The sequence below is a fragment of the Podarcis erhardii genome (genome assembly GCF_964252035.2).
Source record: "Podarcis erhardii genome assembly, chromosome: 17".
Lineage (NCBI taxonomy): Eukaryota > Metazoa > Chordata > Lepidosauria > Squamata > Lacertidae > Podarcis > Podarcis erhardii.
In genome coordinates, this window is record NC_138515.1 from 34,646,143 (window position 1) to 34,667,300 (window position 21,158).

The window sequence follows — 21,158 nt, forward strand, 5'->3', positions numbered from 1 at the left end:
ACGACGTTGCTCCCGCAACGTGGGACCGGGTTGACTGGCCTTTATCTTCTCTGAGGCCAGGGGCGGTCCCGGCCCCCAGGTGACCCGCCTCTCCTGGCCTTAAGGCGAGCACTCCTGGGAGAAACCAGTTCCCTCCGCCTCTCTGCCCTGAGCCTCTGCAGTTCAGGAGAGGCTGAAGGGTTACTGGGCCCAGGGGGAGACTCACCTGTAGGCACTGAGTCCTCAACCACCTCTGGAGCCAGAGTGGATTCACCTGGTTCCTGCTCCTGAGGATCCGGCACAGGTGCAGGCGCTTCAGAATCAAGGCCCTGCACCAGTTCAGCCGGCCCGGGAGGCGAGGACTCCTGTGCAGGCTGGGATTCCTCCGGTTCAGCCTCTGAATCGGATTCCCAGGCCATCACAGATGAGCTTGACAAACATCCAAACTTCCTCCCAACTTGGAAGCTTCAGCAGTGGGCAGCGATCCCCACCACCACCCTGCCCCAAAGTTGGGGGGAAGGCTTCAGACTGTTTGGCCGCTGTGTCTTCCAAGTGCAGGACCAAACTGGCGACATATTCAGACACTGACCTTTCCTGCTGCCAGATTGGTAGTGTTCGTTGTTGCTGGCAGCAGTGACTAATAGTATACACTCCTTGCCAGCCTGGAAATGGACAGGAAGAGTTGGACTCCATGGCCTGAAAGCACTCACAGCATCTTCCAGCTAGTGGCTCCTGAAAGCACACACCTGCCCATCTAGCCAATCCATTGGTGAAGGCAGAAGGGGGTTTCATAGGCAAGGAGAAACCGTCAAGTCAACTACAATTTTCGATTTTCCAGCAAGGTCAGCCCAACTTTTTTTTTACTCCCACAAATAATTCATGGGATTCAGTATCAGCTCTGGGCCTAGATAACTTTTTTGTTGTTGTTTAGTCATTTAGTTGTGTCCGACTCTTCTTGACTCCATGGACCAGAGCACGCCAGGCACTCCTGTCTTCCACTGCCTCCCACAGTTTGGTCAAACTCATGCTGGCTGCTTCGAGAACACTGTCTCACCATCTCGTCCTCTGTCGTCCCCTTCTCCTTGTGCCCTCCATCTTTCCCAGCATCAGGGTCTTTTCCAGGGCGTCTTCTCTTCTCATGAGGTGGCCAAAGTCTTGGAGCCTCAGCTTCAGGATCTGTCCTTCCAGTGAGCACTCAGGGCTGATTTCCTTCAGAATGGAGAGGTCTGATCTTCTCTTGCAGTCCATGGGACTCTCAAGAGTCTCCTCCAGCACCAGAATTCAAAAGCATCAATTATTCGGCAATCAGCCTTCTTTATGGTTCAGCTCTCACTTCCATACATCACTATTGGGAAAACCATAGCTTTTACTATATGGACCTTTGTTGACAAGGTGATGTCTCTGCTTTTTAAGATGCTGTCCAGGTTTGTCATTGCTTTTCTCCCAAGAAGCAGGCGTCTTTTAATTTCATGGCTGCTGTCACCATCTGCAGTGATCATGGAGCCCAAGAAAGTAAAATCTCTCACTGCCTCCATTTCTTCCCCTTCTATTTGCCAGGAGGTGATGGGACCAGTGGCCATGATCTTCATTTTTTGGATGTTGAGCTTCAGACCATATTTTGCGCTCTCCTCTTTCACCCTCATTAAAAGGTTCTTTAATTCCTTCTCACTTTAGGTTGTGTCATCTGCATATCTGAGGTTGTTGATATTTCTTCCGGCAATCTTAATTCTGGCTTGGGATTCATAAATGTAATTAGGAACATTTATGACAGGTGGATCTCATTGGCTACTTGGGGTGGCATTTTTCAGTGGCATGGAAGGAGATGAGCAGGGAGGGAGGCTGGTGTTTCTGTGCCCTGTTGCATGTGGACTTCTGATCTGTTCCAAGAATGCTCCTTTTGTGTTCTGCCCCGCCCTGCGCCCCCCAAGAACAGGCAAGTGTGAAAGATACTGCTTTCATAGTCAACAATCAAGCCTTTGCATCGTGCGTTTGTTTTGCTTCTGTCACAAGACATTTTGCAGCCTGAAAACTCCCCACCTTGCTAGGATAAATGTTTTAAGAATTACTTTTGTGCCATGCAGATAACATCTATTTCCTTATTCGCATGTTTCACCCTTCTACATGCCTCATTTTTGTACGCATGTGCACTGCCTACACATAGCTGTTCAAGTATACAGCTGCATGTGTCTGTCTCATGTGATGGGGTGGGTGTGACTTTGTGATGTGGCAGATTTATTTAGCTTGTTTGTTCACAGGGTGAGTTCAGAAGCTTTGGAATGATACTTTATTGACTTCCCTTATCTGACTTTGGCTGTTTACTGACATAGGAACCACTCCCCAAAAATGTAGGTTTTCTACTTTCTACTTACCCATTGTTCTGTAAGCAAAAGCAGTCCCATTGTGAGATTAAACATTCTATTAAACATTTTTTCAAAAGGGGAAATTATTATGGTCAGGTTAGTTTCAGAAGCCAGTGTAAGACAGACTATTGTAAAGCCTTAAGTGTTAAATGAGTGTCAATGTGTTAAATGAGGCCAGGTAATGATTACTGAAATGAGAGTAGGAGTATTGCATGTATACCAGAGTGTTAGTATTTTCATCATGTCGATGAGTATGAAAATGTAATTGAAAATAAATATAATAAAAGATTTCAAAATCAAAAAATCTCTATTATCAGGGAGGTAATATATAAATGATTCAGGGCATAGCATGGCCGTCTTTAGCATATGCAGCACTGGGGTGCAAAAATTCACCCAGTGCCCCCAATTTGGGGGGGGGCAACTCAAAGCTGTACAGCTTTTTTAAAAGGGGCAGCTCAGACTTGTTGAGGTTTTGAGGAGGGGGGCAGCAAATACCACTAACATGAAAAAGTAAAACAGCTGCAATACCTCCGTCTTTCCATTTTTGCAATCATGCTAAAATGAAATATACCACTATTACAAAATGGCAGCTGATCCATATAGAGCATAGCACAGATCCATACACAAGGGTCTTACATTGCACATTTAGACAGCTAAGGATAATTCCTAGTAACAGAATTGTTTTCAAACCCTTCAAACTCCCATTACCCCCAGCCATTGGCCATGTTTGCTTGGGCTGATGGAAGTTGTAGTTCAGCAATATCTGGAGGGCCAAATGTACCCTAGCCCTGATCTGGAACATTTGCTGTGTCTAACCAAATTTCAACTAAATTTAGGTCCTTATTCAAAATGGTCATTGAAGTAGAGCAACTAGCTTCTTGTAGGCTGTACTAATTAGGCACTGCAAGTTGCTATTGTTTGATAAGTTTCTATATAATTGTATTATAAAATTATTTAGTCTGGATAGTTGTTGTTGTTTAGTCGTTTAGTCATGTCCGACTCTTCATGACCCCCTGGACCAGAGCACGCCAGGCACTCCTGTCTTCCACTGCCTCCCGCAGTTTGGTCAAACTCATGCTGGTAGCTTCGAGAACACTGTCCCACCATCTCGTCCTCTGTTGTCCCCTTCTCCTTGGGCCCTCAATCTTTCCCAACATCAGGGTCTTTTCCAGGAAGTCAAGTCTTCTCATGAGATGGCCAAAGTATTGGAGCCTCAGCTTCAGGATCTGTCCTTCCAGTGAGCACTCAGGGCTGATTTCCTTCAGAATGGAGAGGTTTGATCTTCTTGCAGTCCATGGGACTCTCAAGTCTAGACAGTACTGTTACTCAATTTCTTAAGTGCTCATGTGAATGAACTTGAATTTTTATTTCTAAATTCATAGTGCTCTCTCTTTTTTGTATATGCCAATGAAATCTGTATTTTTCCTATGTCCACTGCTGGAATTTTAAAAACTTTGCACCAGGAAAATATATTTGTTTTCATTTTTTGCTTAACCTTTTATATCTGTGTAGTGGACTCCAACAACTGATGAAGAGCAGGCCAAATTTGACCAAACATGGCAGGAGAAATAAGGAGGCTCTCGCGCACGCTGCTGGACTGTCAGAAGAATGATGAACTGTGTGGTAAGAATGAAAACAACTTTCTCTCTTTTAGTGCACTCTACATCTGGGAAGATCACACATGCTGAGCTGAAGCAAATCAATAGTTTATAGAAAATGTTTTCTGGCTTAGTTGGACAATTCTATCAGCCTTCCTTAATCAAAACGATCTTGCAAGATGGGCCTTTGATGTGATCCAGCCGGGCTCTTCTCAATGTTGTTACGTGTTCTCATCTTCTTATGCGCTAGCCTGCATTGTGTCTTCCCTTAACTGTTTCAGCTAAGCTCAATACGTACAACCAAGTAGAATGTGTAACTGTAATTTGTTTATTTTAAACAATATATTCATAAGCAATGCCCTTGGCAAACCAATAATAATAGCCACATTCAAGGCAGAGAAGATAGCATAGGAAGAGCAGCAGAAAGATGCTCCCTGGCCCTTTCCACAAGTCAAAAATCATACATGGCTATGGATAACAAGAAAGTACTATAATTTTGTGGTTTCCCACTAATTATGTACTAAAGTCTAAAGTCAGTAAACCCAAAAGCAATTCTGGTGGATTGGGACCCTGGGGAGTCAGGGCACGTGGCTTCCAGAAAATGGAATATGGAATAAATTAAATGTCATTTTATTTAATGGCCCTTCCACCATTTCTAAAAGATCGCAAGCTTTTGAGCTAAAAATTATCTTTAGGCACCGGTCTTTACAGCAAGTAAGCGTTTTGTTTTTAACATGTTCAAGGTCAAGATGTTCACAAGTTATCGTGACTATGCTGCAGTCTGAGAAGCCAGAATAATCTTAACTTGATAGATCGTTTGGCCTGTCATTTCTGTCCTTGTGAGAGATGCTTTTGTTGCAGAGAGCGAGAGAACAGCTTGAATAACTCTTGCGCTGCACACCTGCTTGTGATGAGCCAGATGAACACTAGCTATTATAACTTTATTATCATTTGCTATTTCCATTGACAGTTGTACGAGAGAATCAGACTGAAGTAATCATTGTACCAGTCCTCCTGATAGGGGTATTTGTCATTATCTTAAGTGTCATCCTTTGGCTCCATTACCAGAGCATGAAGGCAAAGCAGCAGGATTCTCCAGAGTCCAGAGAAGAAGGTAAGGACAGCTGTCAAAATTGCCAGGTGCCAGGAGAAGAAACTTGGAGGAGGGATAGTCATGATGCCTATATGCCACTTCCAGGATCGTGTGCTGTGCTCCTCTGATTACCAGTTGCTCAGAAACAACTATACAGTACTTTCTCTGAAGACCTTGAGGTGGCTAAGGTCTTGAATTTTCAAGTCATACCCTAAGACCTGACACACCCCTACAGATCTGAGAGCAGTGCTGCCTCAACATAGCTTCCATAGCTCTCTTCCACCATGAGATTAATCTAGAACAGGCTTCCTCAACCTCGGCCCTCCAGATGTTTTTGGCAGTACATGTGAAAAGGATCTAGGAGTCTTGGTTGACCACAAACTTGACAGGAGCCAACAGTGTGACGCGGCAGCTAAAAAAGCCAATGCAATTCTGGGCTGCATCTAGATCAAGGGAAGTAATAGTGCCACTGTATTCTGTTCTGGTCAGACCTCACCTGGAGTACTGTGTCCAGTTCTGGGCACCACAGTTCAAGAAGGACACTGACAAACTGGCACGTGTCCAGAGGAGGGCAACCAAAATGGTCAAAGGCCTGGAAACGATGCCTTATGAGGACCGGCTAAGGGAGCTGGGCATGTTTAGCCTGGAGAAGAGGAGGTTAAGGGGTGATATGATAGCCATGTTCAAATATATAAAAGGATGTCACATAGAGGAGGGAGAAAGGTTGTTTTCTGCTGCTCCAGAGAAGCGGACACGGAGCAATGGCTCCAAACTACAAGAAAGAAGATTCCACCTAAACATTAGGAGGAACTTCCTGACAGTGAGAGCTGTTCGACAGTGGAATTTGCTGCCAAGGAGTGTGGTGGAGTCTCCTTCTTTGGAGGTCTTTAAGCAGAGGCTTGACAACCATATGTCAGGAGTGCTCTGATGGTGTTTCCTGCTTGGCAGGGGGTTGGACTCGATGGCCCTTGTGGTCTCTTCCAACTCTAGGATTCTATGATTCTACAACTCCCATGATCCCTAGCTAGCAGGACCAGTGGTCAGAGGTGATGGGAATTGTAGTCTCAAAACATCTGGAGCGCCGAGGTTGATTCGGAAGCCTGATCTAGAATGCATCTGAATCACCAGCGGGCGATGTGGTGGTAGTTCCATTGCCGCATGCCATGCATTATTTTGGGGAATTCTTTAAACAGCAAATTTTCTATTGATAAATAAAGAGCCAATGTTTTATATTGGCTATTTGTGTTGCAAGAACATCTGTCTTTTTGAAATCCTGTTTTAAGATATTTCCCAGAACAGAGGGTTAGAGAGTACATGGCTAAAACTAAAATGTAAGGGGTGGCAAGTGGGAAATGCCTACTCTGTGTTTCACATCAAGTTTTACATTTGCCTACAGGTCATGTCCCAGTATCAGAAAAGAAGAAAAGCCCAGGGAAAACGGTCAGCATATCAGAACATACTACCATCCAATTAAATGAGACAACCAGGAGTTCCTTGCTTAAAACTGCAGCCTTAACCTTCAAGGAGCTGGAGATTCCACATGAGAGAATATCCTGGGAGTCACTGAAGCTTATAAGAAATGGCAGCTTTGGGGGAATCTACAGAGCAGAGATGAAGACCAGCAACCCTGGGAAAACTCAGCCAGTCTTACTGAAGGCCTTGAAAGGTAATGCGAATGCCATCCAGCTTCATACAGCCCTGGAAATTTTAACTTTTCATTTATTTGTGTGCCTCTGTCTTATTGTGGGAGCTTTGCGCTGAACTGGCAAGACCCGTCTACTCTAGACAAAGAAGTAACATTGGTGCTTTGATAGTGTAGAATCCATACCTTCTGTTCAGTCCTGCAGCTGCATAGAACACTGCAAAACCCTCTGCAGGGATGTCCAACAGGTTGATCGCAATCTACTGGTAGATCTCTGCAATGTTTTGGTAGATCACGGTCGATCTCTGACTCCCTTTCCTCTGCATTGGTAAATCTGACTCCTGCCCTGCTCCCTCATCCCGCCCTCCATTGTTGTTTGAACTCAGGAAGGGAAGACAGAGCTCCCTCTGTGTGGCTGTTTTCATCCATAGCTATGTTTTTGTGACTTAACCCCAACTTCCCTTGCCTTCCTCTTGAGGCATCTAATCATAAGCCTGCATGTTTTATCAAAGCTTATATCTTTGATCAGGGCCTGTATTTTAAAATGAGCCTAAAGATTTTCAAATGTTTATGCCAGGCAGAAGACCAGCTGCCTAAGAACCTTGGCAATGTTTTTCCTCCTAGACAAGGGGGCCCCCTGATTTATAGCAGAAAACAATTCTCAAAGTCGTAAAAAGGGAATTACAGGCTGAGTCCGAGGACACTGACGTTGCATGTTACAGAATATAAAAAAGGCTGAGAAAACATAAATTAAGAGTTGATAAATAGTAAAATAAAACCATGTGCCTCCCATTAAACTTGAGCCATATTTTCCTAAGGTTAAAAGGTCAAGAGCAAATGGAAGAAAGCAACTGGCTTGGCTGGAGAAGATAGGTTTCTTCCTATCTTATTTTGAGGCTGGAAACTGTTCCTTCCTTTGAGAAGGTTTATTCTTCTAAAAGGTTATTTATGATAATGTATTAAATATATTGGCTTAAATGTAATTATGTAAAGGATTTAAGAAATGATGGATTCTTATTTCATATAGTTGTAAGAGTTGTAACTATCCTGAAATTAAGTCAGCCATCAGCCCAGGCCCCCTGCCAAGCAGGAAACATCATTAGAGCACACATATGGTTGTCAGGCCTTTGTTTAGAGACCTCCAAAAGAAGGAGATCTTTCAATGATGATGTGAACTCAAGATCCTTGAAGATAAAAAGTTAAGATTAACCATCTGTTTTGGAAGGCAATAGGGCAAGGAGGGCAAGAGGTGAGCTGGTAATTAAGGTTCCTTGTTGAGACACATGTAAGATATATTACTACTTATTTGTCATTTATAGATAGAAGAATATATAGCTTTTTGTTTCCCATAAAAGGGAAGGGAAATGGGTGTATCTTTTGTGATTGGTTCTAGCAAACAGCCAATAGGAATTTCAACCAGGCTGATTGGACAGAGGCAGCCACAGGAGGAGCAAGGGGGCTGGATTAAGGAAATATAAGTGCTGGCCAGAATGGCAGGAGGCCAGGCCAGAGCTTGGTAACCATATACCACTGTGCCTCATATTTATTTGTCCGACAAATAAATTACTATTTTAATTTCTCTATTGCTGCGTTGAATATTTCATTCCAGCTAAGCGTTAACCACAAGCAGGGTGCTACACTCTCCCCCCCAAGAAGCCTGCATCTTAACCCCCCCAAAATAGGGCTCTCCTCCCCCAAAAAACTCAACAAGTTTGAGCTGAACCCCTAAAAAACGGGGGTAGATCACTGCCAGATTTTAATTCTGAAAGTAGATCACAGTCTCTTGGGAGTTGGCCACCCCTGCAGAGGGTTTAATATACTTGATGTGGTGTTTAGCTATGCTGTTCTGCAAAGGCTGTGTGTGTGTGTGTGTGTGTGTGTGTGTGTGTGTGTGTGTGTCTTGCTCTTGCAAGCCGTTTCCTTTTCCATCCAGGCTCAGAGACCAGTGCTAGAGCCTCTGAAGAGTTTTCTCTTCAGTTCTAGCACAAAAAATGGTTCTTACTCTTTTGGGTATGAGACCTAGCTAGGGCTGTGTGTGTGTGTGTGTGTGTGTGTGTGTGTGTGTGTGTGTGCGCGCGCGCGCGTGTGTGTAATTTAGAAGCAAGAAGAAAATGAGAATCCTTCTGTTTTCTGCTTCTCGGTGGAGCTTAAGGTAATAGCGCTGCTCTGGTCAAAATGCCTGAGAGATTTTAGGTGTTAACATCTGCTAAAACAACTCAATTCTGGCAGAACATCAGAACATTCTGGGGCCTCTCTGAACCGGAGTAGGCCTTCCTTTCTTCCTTCTTAGCTTCCCAAAGGAGAATCATTAAGAGCATGTGTAGGCAAACTAAGGCCCAGGGGCCGGATCCGGCCCAATCGCCTTCTAAATCCGGTCTGCAGACGGTCCGGGAATCAGCATGTTTTTGATCAGAATGTATCCTTTTATTTAAAATGCATCTCTGGATTATTTGTGGGGCATAGGAATTCGTTCATTTATTTTTTTCCCAAAATATAGTCCACCCCTACCCAAAGTTTGAGGGACAGTGGACTGCCCCCTGCTGAAAAGGTTTGCTGACCCCTGATTAAAAAAGTCATACCAGCTTCTCTCACTAATTTTTAAATTCCCTTTCAGAGTCTGCCAGCTCCCATGAGATTAAAGATTTTATGGAAAGGATTAAGTTTTATCAGTTTCTTGGCAATCACGAAAACATCGTTAAGTTAATAGGGTGTTGTGTGCACCAGATGCCACTTTACATGATATTGGAGGATGCTTCCAATGGAAATCTTTTGAACTTCCTTTGGACCTGCCGCAGGGTAAGTCTTAAGAAAGGCTGTGGCTAGCTAGATCTGATTGGTCTCCAGTATATTGTAATATAGTACATACAGGTGAATTGTTCATGACCAGAGAGTCTTCTGGAAGTCGGCATGTCTTTCTTCTCCCCTTCCCTGGCTGGAAATGATATCACCAAAGTGTGTGTATATGTTTAAAAGAGAACAATAGACAGGTGAATCTATAAAACACACAGGAGGTTAGACTTGCTCTCTGTGAGTACTTAGGAACTTTAATGGGAGAACAGGATCCACTGGAGATCTAATGCTATGAACTTTTCATCTTGAGCTTAGCCTCTATAGATGTGTAAGTAAGTGTAGCATCACAGTTATATTCAGTCCAAGGAAAGCACCCCATGGTACATTCTGGAACCCTAAAAGTTCTCACCGTTCAGAAACTGTGATGCAACTAATAATAAGGAACTATGTCCTAACTATAAGGACCATGGGAATAGTATAGTAAACAATTGAGCTAAAATCTATGCAACCAATACCTGGCATGGATGGGTGCAAAAAAATTGTATATTTTAAAGCTACAGTTTTGCTGAGGATCTGGGAACATTATAGCTGGGGTGCAATAACTATAGCAATTTGGGGAATGTGACACTTTCTGATTAAGGAGGAGGAGTACAGAAACAGTTTGGAGTTCATAGAATCATAGAGTTGGAAGAGACCACAAGGGCCACCGAGTCCAACCCCCTGCCAAGCAGGAAACACCATCAGAGCACTCCTGACATATGGTCGTCAAGCCTCTGCTTAAAGACCTCCAAAGAAGGAGACTCCACCACACTCCTTGGCAGCAAATTCCACTGTCAAACAGCTCTTACTGTCAGGAAGTTCTTCCTAATGTTTAGGTGGAATATTCTTTCTTGTAGTTTGGATCCATTGCTCCGTGTCCGCTTCTCTGGAGCAGCAGAAAACAACCTTTCTCCCTCCTCTATGTGACATCCTTTTATATATTTGAACATGGCTATCATATCACCCCTTAACCTCCTCTTCTCCAGGCTAAACATGCCCAGCTCCCTTAGCCGGTCCTCATAAGGCATCGTAGGTCAGGGGTAGGCAACCTAAGGCCCTTGGGCCACAAGCGGCCCACGAGGGTCGTTTAACTGGCCCACGAGCTGCCCCCAAACCAAGCCACCCACTCGGCAAGTCCCCGCGCACTGCACTAAACCAGCACAGCGCAGAGACTTGCTTCTGCGGCGCTGAAAATCGCATCTGTGCATGAGCAGACACTGGAAATTGCGTCTGCGCAGATGCCAGAAATCACGGCGCCAAGCACACGCACAATCCAGCCCACAGAGGGATCTCCACTGGAGTGAACCAGCCCAGGTGAGGTAAACCTTTCTGACCCCTGTTGTAGGTTGTACTTAGAACTTTAGACACCCACCTGTTTCCAGGTGCACCCCTGTTCATGTGTGGCTACCAGGGGAGACACAGGTCTGCCTATGCAAGGCCATCGCTCCCTTTCCCCTGGGTGCCCTCCTAGTCCGTCTCCAGTTTAGGGTCAGCCATCTTCCCTGCTGCTCTCTCAGGCCTGCCTGAGCACTTTCCCCCATGCGCCTTCTGACGTGAAAGACACTACTGCCCCTTTTCCGGAGGAAACAATCTGGTAGCATTGCCCCTCCCATCTCACTACCTGGGGAAGCAGTGAGTCTATATCAAGCCACCTGTTTCTGTCTTGCTAGGATGTGGTGACCATGGACGGATTGCCGCTTGATCTTACAGAGAAACAGGTCTATAAATTTGGACAACAAATTGCGTCGGCTCTGGTAAGTTTATTAATTAAGCCCAGCCCCACCCACAACTGACTTCCTTCAGAGCATGAGAGTAACACCCACTCTAGGTACAGTGGTGCCTCGCAAGACGAAATTAATCCGTTCCGTGAGGCTCTTCGTATAGCGGTTTTTTCGTCTTGCGAAGCAAGCCCATTGACAGCTTAGCAGATTAGCGCTATTAGCGGTTTAGCGGCTTTTAGCGGATCAGCTGATAAGCGGCTTAGCGGCATAGGAAAAGGGGCGGGGAAGGGGGGAAAACCCGCAGGAACTCACAAGACATTTCATCTTGCGAAGCAAGCCCATAGGGAAATTCGTTTTGCGAAGCGCCTCCAAAACGGAAAACCCTTTCGTCTAGCGAGTTTTCCGTCTTGCGAGGCGTTTGTCTTGCGGGGCACCACTGTAATTTGTTTGGTTCACAAGAGACATAAAATGTCTACTAAATGGACTATGCATTGGCTAAACTTACCGGAAGAATAAGAAATCAAGACGACAAACTTTTTATTAAGGAATGGAAATTGTTTATTGAATATTTGCAAATAAATTGTAAACAAATTAAGGCATTAGCAGTATTATTGTAAAGACTTGCAGTTTCTAAAACATATATGAAATAGATGAGGAAAAAAATAGTTAATTGGGATATGCAGAAGAAAAGAAAAAGAGGGTAAATTCATGGAACTGCTGGAAGAGGGGAAGGGAAGTCAGGGTTTGATATGTGAGAATTGTTTCTTTTTGTTGTTGTTGAAATGTTTATTTGTGTTTTTGTGTGTTTTTTTCTTGTTGTATAAATAAATATTAAATAATAAAAAAATGTTTATTTGTAATAAATGAAAATTATAAACTTAATAAAATAAAATGTCTACTAAAGTCTTTGAAGCTTGGACCCATGCTTGCCAATGTAACAATGCTAGGGGAGGCTGCAACTTCGTGACAGAGCACATGATCTGTGTGCAAAGTTTCTAGGTTCAATACCTGGCATGTCTGGGAAGGGCTGAGAAAGACACATTCCTGTCTCCTGAAGAGGCACTGGCAGCAAGGAGACATCGCTGAGCAGATGGACCATTGGTCCAAGGAGATTCCTATATTCCTAACACAACTGGAAGAAAACCTCTGGGTGCTGCTGCATTGCAAAGTATAAATACTGTATGAAACAATTTCATGCCTACAGCTAGGAAAACACAGCCTTGCAAGAGATAAATACTGTATGAAACTAGGAAAATACTAACCAAACCTTCTCCCCACCTCAAGATAACTGATTTCCTGTTGTAAAACCTAATTTGATTGTGTGTGCTGAATATCTGATAGGACTTGCCAAATCTAGATGTAAGTGTTGATGCATACCTCATGTTAAAACAGGGAGAGGTGCTCTCAATGCAGCAGCTGACAACATATCATTTCTAAATTTTCCAGGATTTTCTTCAGGGGAAGAAACTATTTCATGGTGATGTGGCAGCCAGGAATGTCCTCATTGGCAATGCATTTACTGTGAAGCTCTGCAGACTGGGACTGGCGTACAGAGGCCACACCTGCGGTCCCAGCTCCATCACACAAACCGTTCCACTCAAGTGGCAGGCTCCAGAGCGACTGATGAAGAAACCACCCAGCATCAAGTCAGACATGTACGGGTCCATTCAGATATCTCATAAGCTAGGCTTGTTGGTCAAAGGCCTGCCAGAGTACGCCTGCCTGTTTTTCAACAGACGTAGGCGTATTTCCAGCTGGTAATTTGACTGCTTCAGCCCAAGCTATAACATTGGGTTACTCAACTGCACCATTGGGTCTTAGTTTGGTCAGTTCTTTTTGCTACACAGCCACCCCTCCGGAGATTCAAGGCTGAAACAAATCAGTTGTTTTATTGATACACATTGCTTCCTTCAGAGAATACTATTTTCTTCATAATTAAATTAATATCATGAACTTTGAAGAAAGACATAGTAACATAAAGGAAAGTGCAATACGCTAATGTAACACAGATTGAAAATGGCATAAGCTTAATATTACGAGTGTACTGAGAAAGCAATCAATCAGATTAATTAGAATAAGAATCCTCGGTACTTCCTATGCTAATTGAATTGAACATTTGGCTCGTTTCTGTTCACCTAGTTTGCAAAATGGCTTTATAAACTTCTTAGCATTTTGGAATAAAGTTCCATTATCCAACCAGCGCCATAGTTTAAGGATGCTGTTATCTTCAGCCAAAAGTGAGAGCGTCTGAAGGTGAGAAGGTGTTTGAGTGAACGAATAAGTGTACGAATGATTGAACAAATTAAATTCCAAATGTCCTCTTACATTGATCTGTGACTGGAATAGAGTTTTTAAACCTTTTCCATCACTTACGTAGGTCCAACTTGACACAAGTCACTTTGACACACTCCAGCAAAACAATCCAATAATGTTGTGATGCCACATCCTCTGTGCTGCTGCTGCTGTTCTCTTTAGGATTTTATTAGGGATGATATTTTCGTTACCCATATCATCAGGTCCTCATCACTCAGGATGTCAGGGTCTCACATTGACTATCGCTGTGGTTCAGCAACAGCTCCTCCTAGCTTGCAAAGAGTTGAACTTTTCCAATGTACACCCATCAGGATTCCCCTGGTGCTTGCTGAAGTTGCTGGCTCCTTGAATTTGTTAGGGCCCAGACTAGCCTTAAGGTACTTTCCCTACAGCTCTCAGTGGAAGGTATGAAGTGACCGCTTCTGTTAACCCTTTTCATTTTTCCCTTTTGCTTTTGTCGTTTTGTTTTATGGCAGATGGTCCTTTGGAATCTTACTATATGAGATGATCACATTAGGTAAGTAGAGGAAAGCAATCCTGAGAAGAGGCTGCAATCCTAATCATGTTTACTTTAAAAAATGTGTTTGAGTAATTGTGCTAGATAAGAGTGGAAGATCCTCTGGTCAAAGCTGCAACTGAGTTTTTAGTTTAAGCAGGCTTTGGAAGTGGATAGCTCGGTTGGCAGAGCATGATGCTCTTAACCTCAGGGTCATGAGGCCACCATGGTCAAAAGATTCCTGCATTGCAGGGGGTTGGACTAGATAGCCCTCGTGGCCCCTTCCAACCATATGATTCTGTGTCTAGCATGGTCAAATTAAAACACCCCACACGAAACCGTATTTCAATTTGCATTTCGTCTTGGCTGCTTCCAACAAAAGCAAAAAACACATATGAGAGCCCATCTCATGTCTCATCTGGATTTAAATGAATGTTTTCATTTAATTAGTGTAAAAACTCTCGTGGGTTTTCATTTTGTTTTGCCACCCAGGAGCGCCACCATTTCCAGAGGTTCCCCCTTCTGATATCTTGCAACACCTTCAGAGGCAGCACACTATGAAGAGGCCTTCCAGCTGTCAGCCAGCCATGTAAGATTTCTCCGCTTCCCATCTTCTAATGCAGGCTGTGCCTTTTATTCTAAATTATTACCTCGTTTCCTAAAGGATCGACCCACCACAGACCATTCTGTTTCCTTCCTGCTATCTGCAAGAAGCACCTTTGCATCTGAGCCAGCATTTGAAAAATGTTGAACCTTCATGCCCCCATCCCAAGACAAGCCTGTCAGCGACTTCCTGGCTCCTTAATGAACAAAAGGATACAGCAGTGGTTTACATGTGACTAAATCAGGAGGGTTGCATCCCTTAGCTCCATATGCCAGGAAACAGACCAAGCCTATGAAGGCTCACCTGGAAGTAAATCCCGCTGAGTTGCGTGAGGATAAGCCCCAATGAATGTAGTGGGACTTACTTTCATCACTATAGGGCTCATCCAGATTTGCCCTGCTGCTTTCCCCCCCCAAGGAAACTCAATCTTTACTGCTGAATCAGAGCAAACGTCAATAGGATTTTCTCCAGATTGGCGTTTGGTCCGATTTATCGCTAAAGAGCAGGTTTTCCAGAGGACAGCGACCGAGCAAGGGCAGTGGGGCAAGCAGACAAGTGCTCAGAGCTGTGCTTTCTAGGCATGGGGACAAGAAGAAGTGTGGATGGGCAGCAAAAGCAGATGTGTTTTCCTCTCGTCAGTTTAACCCCTCCCTTGCCAAATATCTTTGCTTTGATACCCGCCTCCCAAAAAAATTCTAGAAGGTGGGCAGTTGGGATAAGTGTAGTGAGAGGGAATAGAATGCTGATCCTTTTCCCCACATACAGTAATCCATATTCTGCGCTCACACACTTGGGGCTGAGGAAAGAGGGACTTCTCACCTAGTCTGAAGTCTGGAAGTCAAGTTGCCACTCAACTTCCATCTTAATGCAGAAGAGCAGTGATTGGGTGCTACTAAATCACCCATCTGCTGAAGCATGTGAGTGAACACAAAGATGTTCCAGTAAATTTGATTTAAAGAAATTTCTGCATATTTATGATATAAAACAAATTCTCACAGTATTTTGCCCTGTGAGAGTAAGGTCAAACATTTGCCGTTTTAAAAATTGCGTTCCTGAAACTAGCCGCTCTTATTTTGAAGTGGAAGCAGGCTTGCGCCCACAGTCTAGAAGAGATGGGGGGAACCTCTGGCCTTCCACATGTTGCTGAACTCCAGCATCCATCATCCCTGACCCTGCTTGCTGTGGCTGATGGGAGTTGTAGTTCAGCAACATCCAGAAGGCCAAAGGTTATCCACAACTGATCCAGAACATGCTCCTAATCCAGATTAGAGGACCACCCCAGTTATTTGCTGAAGATCTCCTCCTCCATGGCTGCTATTTGCCCTAGTCAGAGGTAGGGTCCCATCTCCCCCCCACCAAAAAAATAGCTCCTTTGGGTACAAATAGCAATGTAGGGTTTTTTGGTGGCAGGAAATAGGTGCAAGGCTCTCAACTGCCCCCCCCCCTTAAAATAAATGTAGTTAGTTTTAACACACCTTTTTTTTAGGGGGGGGAATGAATAACGGGCTGTGTGATTTGGCCCTGAAGTCTACATTCTGCCTGTTACTTTGGGTCATATACCTCTCAAATAAAAGGCTTCCTGAAAACTAATTTCACGAGGCAAAACAACAGTAAACATGAGGCAAAAGCAATTGTCTAGAGCACTTTATGCATGGTTTTCTGCCTGCAAGTGCCTATGTTCCTTACGCTATATTTTATTATAAACATGTCACAGTTTGTTACAGAAGGCTCCCAAGGGAGCCAAGCTACACAGTATACAGAATGAGATGGAGTAGAAGAACGTATTATGCACTTCAGAATGGCGCGCAAGATCATTTTGAATATTTCCTGACATCAAAAACTCCCTGCATGAAATGGATTCTAGTCAATAAAAGCTTATCCCATAATATATTTGTTAGCCTTTAAGGTGCTGTAAGATCCTTTGTTATTTCTTTCTACATGTGACAAACTAGCATATACGCTAGTTTTCTTCCCATAGGGGGCTGTCTCTAGGTGTGTCCCTTGGCTCACAAAAGGCTATTTGTTCCAGGGGAGGCATCCAAGACCAGAAAGGGGGGGGGTTCATGTTATTGCAAAGGGTCCCCTAAATTAAAAAAAAACTTTCCATGACTGGAGGGACACGATTGTGATATAACCCTGGGAGTTTAGAAAATATGTAGCTATCCACCTACAATCCAAAACGGTACAGACCAAAATCTGCCATTTCACTCTGCCACATTGTGATGCAAGATTCCTAAATATGCATTGCACTGTGAGATGAACCACTGCCCTTTCTTTGACAGGGATAGCATTGCATATTCAGGTGCCCTTACCGCCCCTCAAGGGATGCGGGTGGCGCTGTGGGTTAAACCACAGAGCCTAGGACTTACCGATCAGAAGGTCGGCGGTTCAAATCCCTGCGACGGGGTGAGCTCCCGTTGCTCAGTCCCTGCTCCTGCCAATCTAGCAGTTTGAAAGCACATCAAAGTGCAAGTAGATAAATAGGTACCGCTCCGGTGAGAAGGTAAACGGTGTTTCCGTGCGCTGCTCTGGTTCGCCAGAAGCAACTTAGTCATGCTGGCCACATGACCCGGAAGCTGTACGCCGGCTCCCTCGGCCAATAAAGAGAGATGAGCGTCGCAACCCCAAAGTCGGCCACGACTAGACCTAACAGTCTGGGGTCCCTTTACCTTTACCTTTAGCGCCCCTCGACTGGCTAGGAAGAATAAACACAGTTTAACTGGGTCAAATAAGGCCACAGCTGTTTACAGGTGTAAGAGGTTTGTCATAGGCATTGAGCACAACCATTGGCTTCCAATGTGTGAATCGGGGTCAGCCCAGCAGCAGGGGAGTCCTATGGCCCACATCAACAGGGAGACCCCTGCGGAGATCTCCGCTTTGAGGAGTGCTGTGGCCCACCTGGGCATATGGACAGGAGCAATTCCTCCCAGGTCCCTTTAATTATATACCTTAATTTTGGAGGGGCAGGCAGAGACTACAACCTCCCCTCCATCCAAGACTAAGGTTTAAAAAGGTAAAGGTACCCCTGCCCATACGGGCCAGTCGTGTCCGACTCTAGGGTTGTGCGCCCATCTCACTTAAGAGGCTGGGAGCCAGCGCTGTCCGCAGACACTTCCGGGTCACGTGGCCAGCGTGACGAAGCTGCTCTGGCGAACCGGCACCAGAGCAGCACATGGAACGCCGTTTACCTTCCCGCTAGTAAGCGGTCCCTATTTATCTACTTGCACTTAAGGGTGCTTTCCAACTGCTAGGTGGGCAGGCGCTGGGACTGAACGACGGGAGCTCACCCCGCCGCAGGGATTTGAACAGCCGACCTTTCGATCGGCAAGTCCTAGCCACTGAGGCTTTTACCCACAGCGCCACCCGCGTCCCTATAAGACTAAGGTTTACCCACTGCTATAAAATAGGTTAAAAAGGGTAAAGGATCCCTGGATGGTTAAGTCCAGTCAAAGGCGACTATGGGGTTGTGGCGCTCATCTCGCTTTCAGGCCGAGGGAGATACCGTTGTCCACAGACAGCTTTTCAGGTCATGTGGCCAGCATGACTAAACCTCTTCTGGCACAATGGAACACCATGATGGTTAACCAAAGCACACGGGAACACCATTTACTTTCCCGCCACAGCGGTACCTATTTATCTACTTGCACTAGTGTGCTTTCAAACTGCTAGGTTGGCAGGAGCAGGGACCGAGCAACGGGAGCTCACCCTGTCGCGGGGATTCGAACCGCCGACTTTCTGATCGGCAAGCCCAAGAGGCTCAGTGGTTTAGACCACAGCGCCACCAGCTATGACTGCTATAAAATATGCAGCCCTCCACTTACAATCCAAAATGTCACAGACCAGAAACTGCCTGCTGACCCTGCCACCTCATTCTGCAAGATGCATAAGGATAGGTGCACAGGTCAAATCCATGAGATGAACCACTACGCTTTCTTTGACAGGTATAGCATTATGGTGGCCTGCTGGCGCTGGACTCCAACAGATCGCCCTTCCCCCACTGAGCTGATCAGGAGGCTGCAAACAGGAATCAAGACCAGCAATGACCAGGCTGTTCTGCAAATTCCGGAGCTGGTGGTGCCTGAGCTGTATGCCGCTGTAGCTGGGATTGACTTGAGAGATCTCGCCACCGACTACACCGTGTTCTAAAAAGGTGCCTTTTCATAATGTACAGAAGGCAGACTCTGCGAAATGGTAGCTTCTGAAGACTCATCAAGAAAGGAAATGGCATCATTTAAGTTCACCATGGAAAAATGAAGGAGAAAATGAAGCTGGGTGTTAGGAAGCCTTGCTGTAACGGAAGAGGTGTGCATCGTGATATTGTGCGCATTTTATTGTAAGCATGTCCAACTGACTTCAAGGGGTGACCCGTACAACTGTTCATAGAACTGCAACTTTAGTAGTAGATGAAGAATTGATAGTTCCCCAGGAAACGGCTTCGGCTGGCCGGCTACACCAGGTAAAGGTATCCTGCGTGGCTGACCAGGAAAGCCCAAAGGGGCATAGCTGATGGGTGGCTTTCTCTTCTTGTGTTAATCTGCTGGCCCTGTGAGCTTAAAGGGGTTGGATCTCCATCAGCTTTGCCCTACCTACAGGGGTGGAGGAAGGGGGTGGTGGGGGCGGGTCACCCCAAGTGTCACCACTGAGGGGGGTGACAAAATGGTGGGTGACACTCACCACGGGGCCTGCAGGACACCCAAGCTGTGTGTCTCTCCTGGGAGTTATGCGGTGGCTTGGGTGCCTGCAGGCTCTGCACTGCCCCAAAACAGTCTCCCTGTCGCCTCCCCCTAAGCTGTAGGGCAGCTGAGTGGAAGGAGGCAGGCAGACTCCTCGGGCGCCCCGCGGAGCGTCCTGCCCTGGCTGGCCCCATCCCTGGGCGCAGGGCACACACGTCGCCCCAGACACCTGGTTGGCTTGCTCCGCTGCTGCCTACCTAACAAATGTTTTGAGCTGCGGCAGCTGGCTGGAACTAATGGAAGTTGTAGTCCAAAATTTCTGGAGGACATTAGTAGGGGAAGGCTGGCTGCAAGTCCATTTGTTATCCTGTGGCAGTTGTGGCATTCAGGCCTTCCCACGAGAGAGAGAGAGAGTCACCTGGGAGAGGGACTGATGCTCCTCTCAAGCCAGACGACAGCAGGTGATGTGAAGAAGACCGAGGGCTTTGCCACAGCGCGCACTGGAGATATATGCACAGTCACTTAGAATAGTTCATGCTTTATTAGACAAAAACAAAGAATTAAAAGGAGGTTGTTTTAAAAAGCGTTCTAAACATCTTGTATGTGTGTGCATGCATGACGTGGGAGAGCTTTCAGCTACAGGTGCACCTATTCAGTTTGTGGCGCAAAATGAACCTGAGAGTAAACTGCTCTGTAGCTCAAACTACAAGTGAAGGGTCCGAAAGAGAGATAATGTTCTGCACAGAGAGGCGACACATCCAAATATCTATTCTCTGCAAAATTATCACACAGAGAGAGCCTCCATGCTTGTGGCAGTATAACTCAGACTGCATTATAAGAGAGTTGAGGGTGGGGGAAAGCGCAATATGAATTTACATCACAATAAGCCTAAGCTAGGAAACACCTGCCAAAATTACTTGTGAAGGGCTAGCAATAATGAACAGAATTATCTGGCTGAATCTGGGTATCTGGTTGAACATGGTACTCTGCAAATTAATAAGTACTTGTCAGTGGGGATGGGGAGAATAAGGACAGGGACATGAGGAGAATATTTCTTTTTAATGCTGTGCCATGCCATTCATCTGAAAACATGGAAATTACGGGCTCCCACCAGCGTGATGGTATGGCTCAACAGTGACACCTGCTGGTCAGTTTCTTGCTTTTTAAAAAATGAAATCAAGTTGCCCGCCTTGCACCACTAGAAATTGCTTAGGAGGCCGGATACGGCCTCTGGGTCAGCCGCCCCTGATTTATGGAATCCATTTCCGTTATCGTGGCCTGAGAATGTGGTTAAACCACTTGCAGGGAGTGTGCAAAACACATACTCCTTTGACCTTTGCCCATCATGGCTGGGGGAAATTAACATGGACTACTTGCTTGACTCAGAATTGCTAAGTCTGAATGTCGTGTCCCTGAAGGTGAAGGACTGGTTTCTTTTTTAAGGATGCACCTCCATTCCCAGGCTGTCCTGAGCTCAGCGGTTGCCTAAACGCCACCTGCCACACCTCTGGCACTAAGGTGGCACTTCCCATGTTGCCTAGGACCAGGAAGAAGAAAGTCAAGTGGCTAAGCTGTACATGCAGCTGCTCACCTGGTCTTCTGTGCAATTATAGGCAACCCACTTTCCTTCCCCACTGCCGGTCTCTTCCATGCTGCTCTTGCTCTGACAATTCCTGATGTACCCTGCTGTGGTGGACCTTTAAGGAACTAATTTGAACACAGATTTTGAGGGCTCCTGCCAAAAATCTTTTCAGATTCTAAACTTTGTAAGGGAACAGAACCCATAAATGTGACTGAAGAAATGACAACGTGAAAACCTTAAATAAACTTTGCATTTTACTTACTCTTCA

General features: G+C 45.4%; 1 protein-coding gene across 9 annotated transcripts in view; it reads left to right on the forward strand.

The window, feature by feature from the left end:
- The window catches only part of STYK1 (serine/threonine/tyrosine kinase 1), a 26,932-nt gene extending 5,781 nt beyond the window's left edge, over positions 1-21,151 (forward strand). For 5 of the 9 annotated variants that reach the window (XM_081845358.1, XM_081845355.1, XM_081845356.1 and 2 more), the window contains exons 2-10: positions 3,852-3,962; positions 4,908-5,051; positions 6,427-6,696; positions 9,287-9,468; positions 11,172-11,255; positions 12,669-12,877; positions 14,012-14,052; positions 14,524-14,620; positions 18,577-21,151. In XM_081845358.1, coding sequence (XP_081701484.1) covers positions 3,896-3,962; positions 4,908-5,051; positions 6,427-6,696; positions 9,287-9,468; positions 11,172-11,255; positions 12,669-12,877; positions 14,012-14,052; positions 14,524-14,620; positions 18,577-18,781 — 1,299 coding nt within the window. In that variant the 5' untranslated portion in view covers positions 3,852-3,895 and the 3' untranslated portion in view covers positions 18,782-21,151. Of the gene's footprint in view, positions 1-645; positions 822-3,851; positions 3,963-4,907; positions 5,052-6,426; positions 6,697-9,286; positions 9,469-11,171; positions 11,256-12,668; positions 12,878-14,011; positions 14,053-14,523; positions 14,621-16,349; positions 17,142-18,576 lie in introns of those variants that run through there. The other 4 variants (XM_081845362.1, XM_081845363.1, XM_081845360.1 and 1 more) reach the window with 3 other exon arrangements.
- The last annotated feature ends 7 nt before the right edge of the window (positions 21,152-21,158 follow it).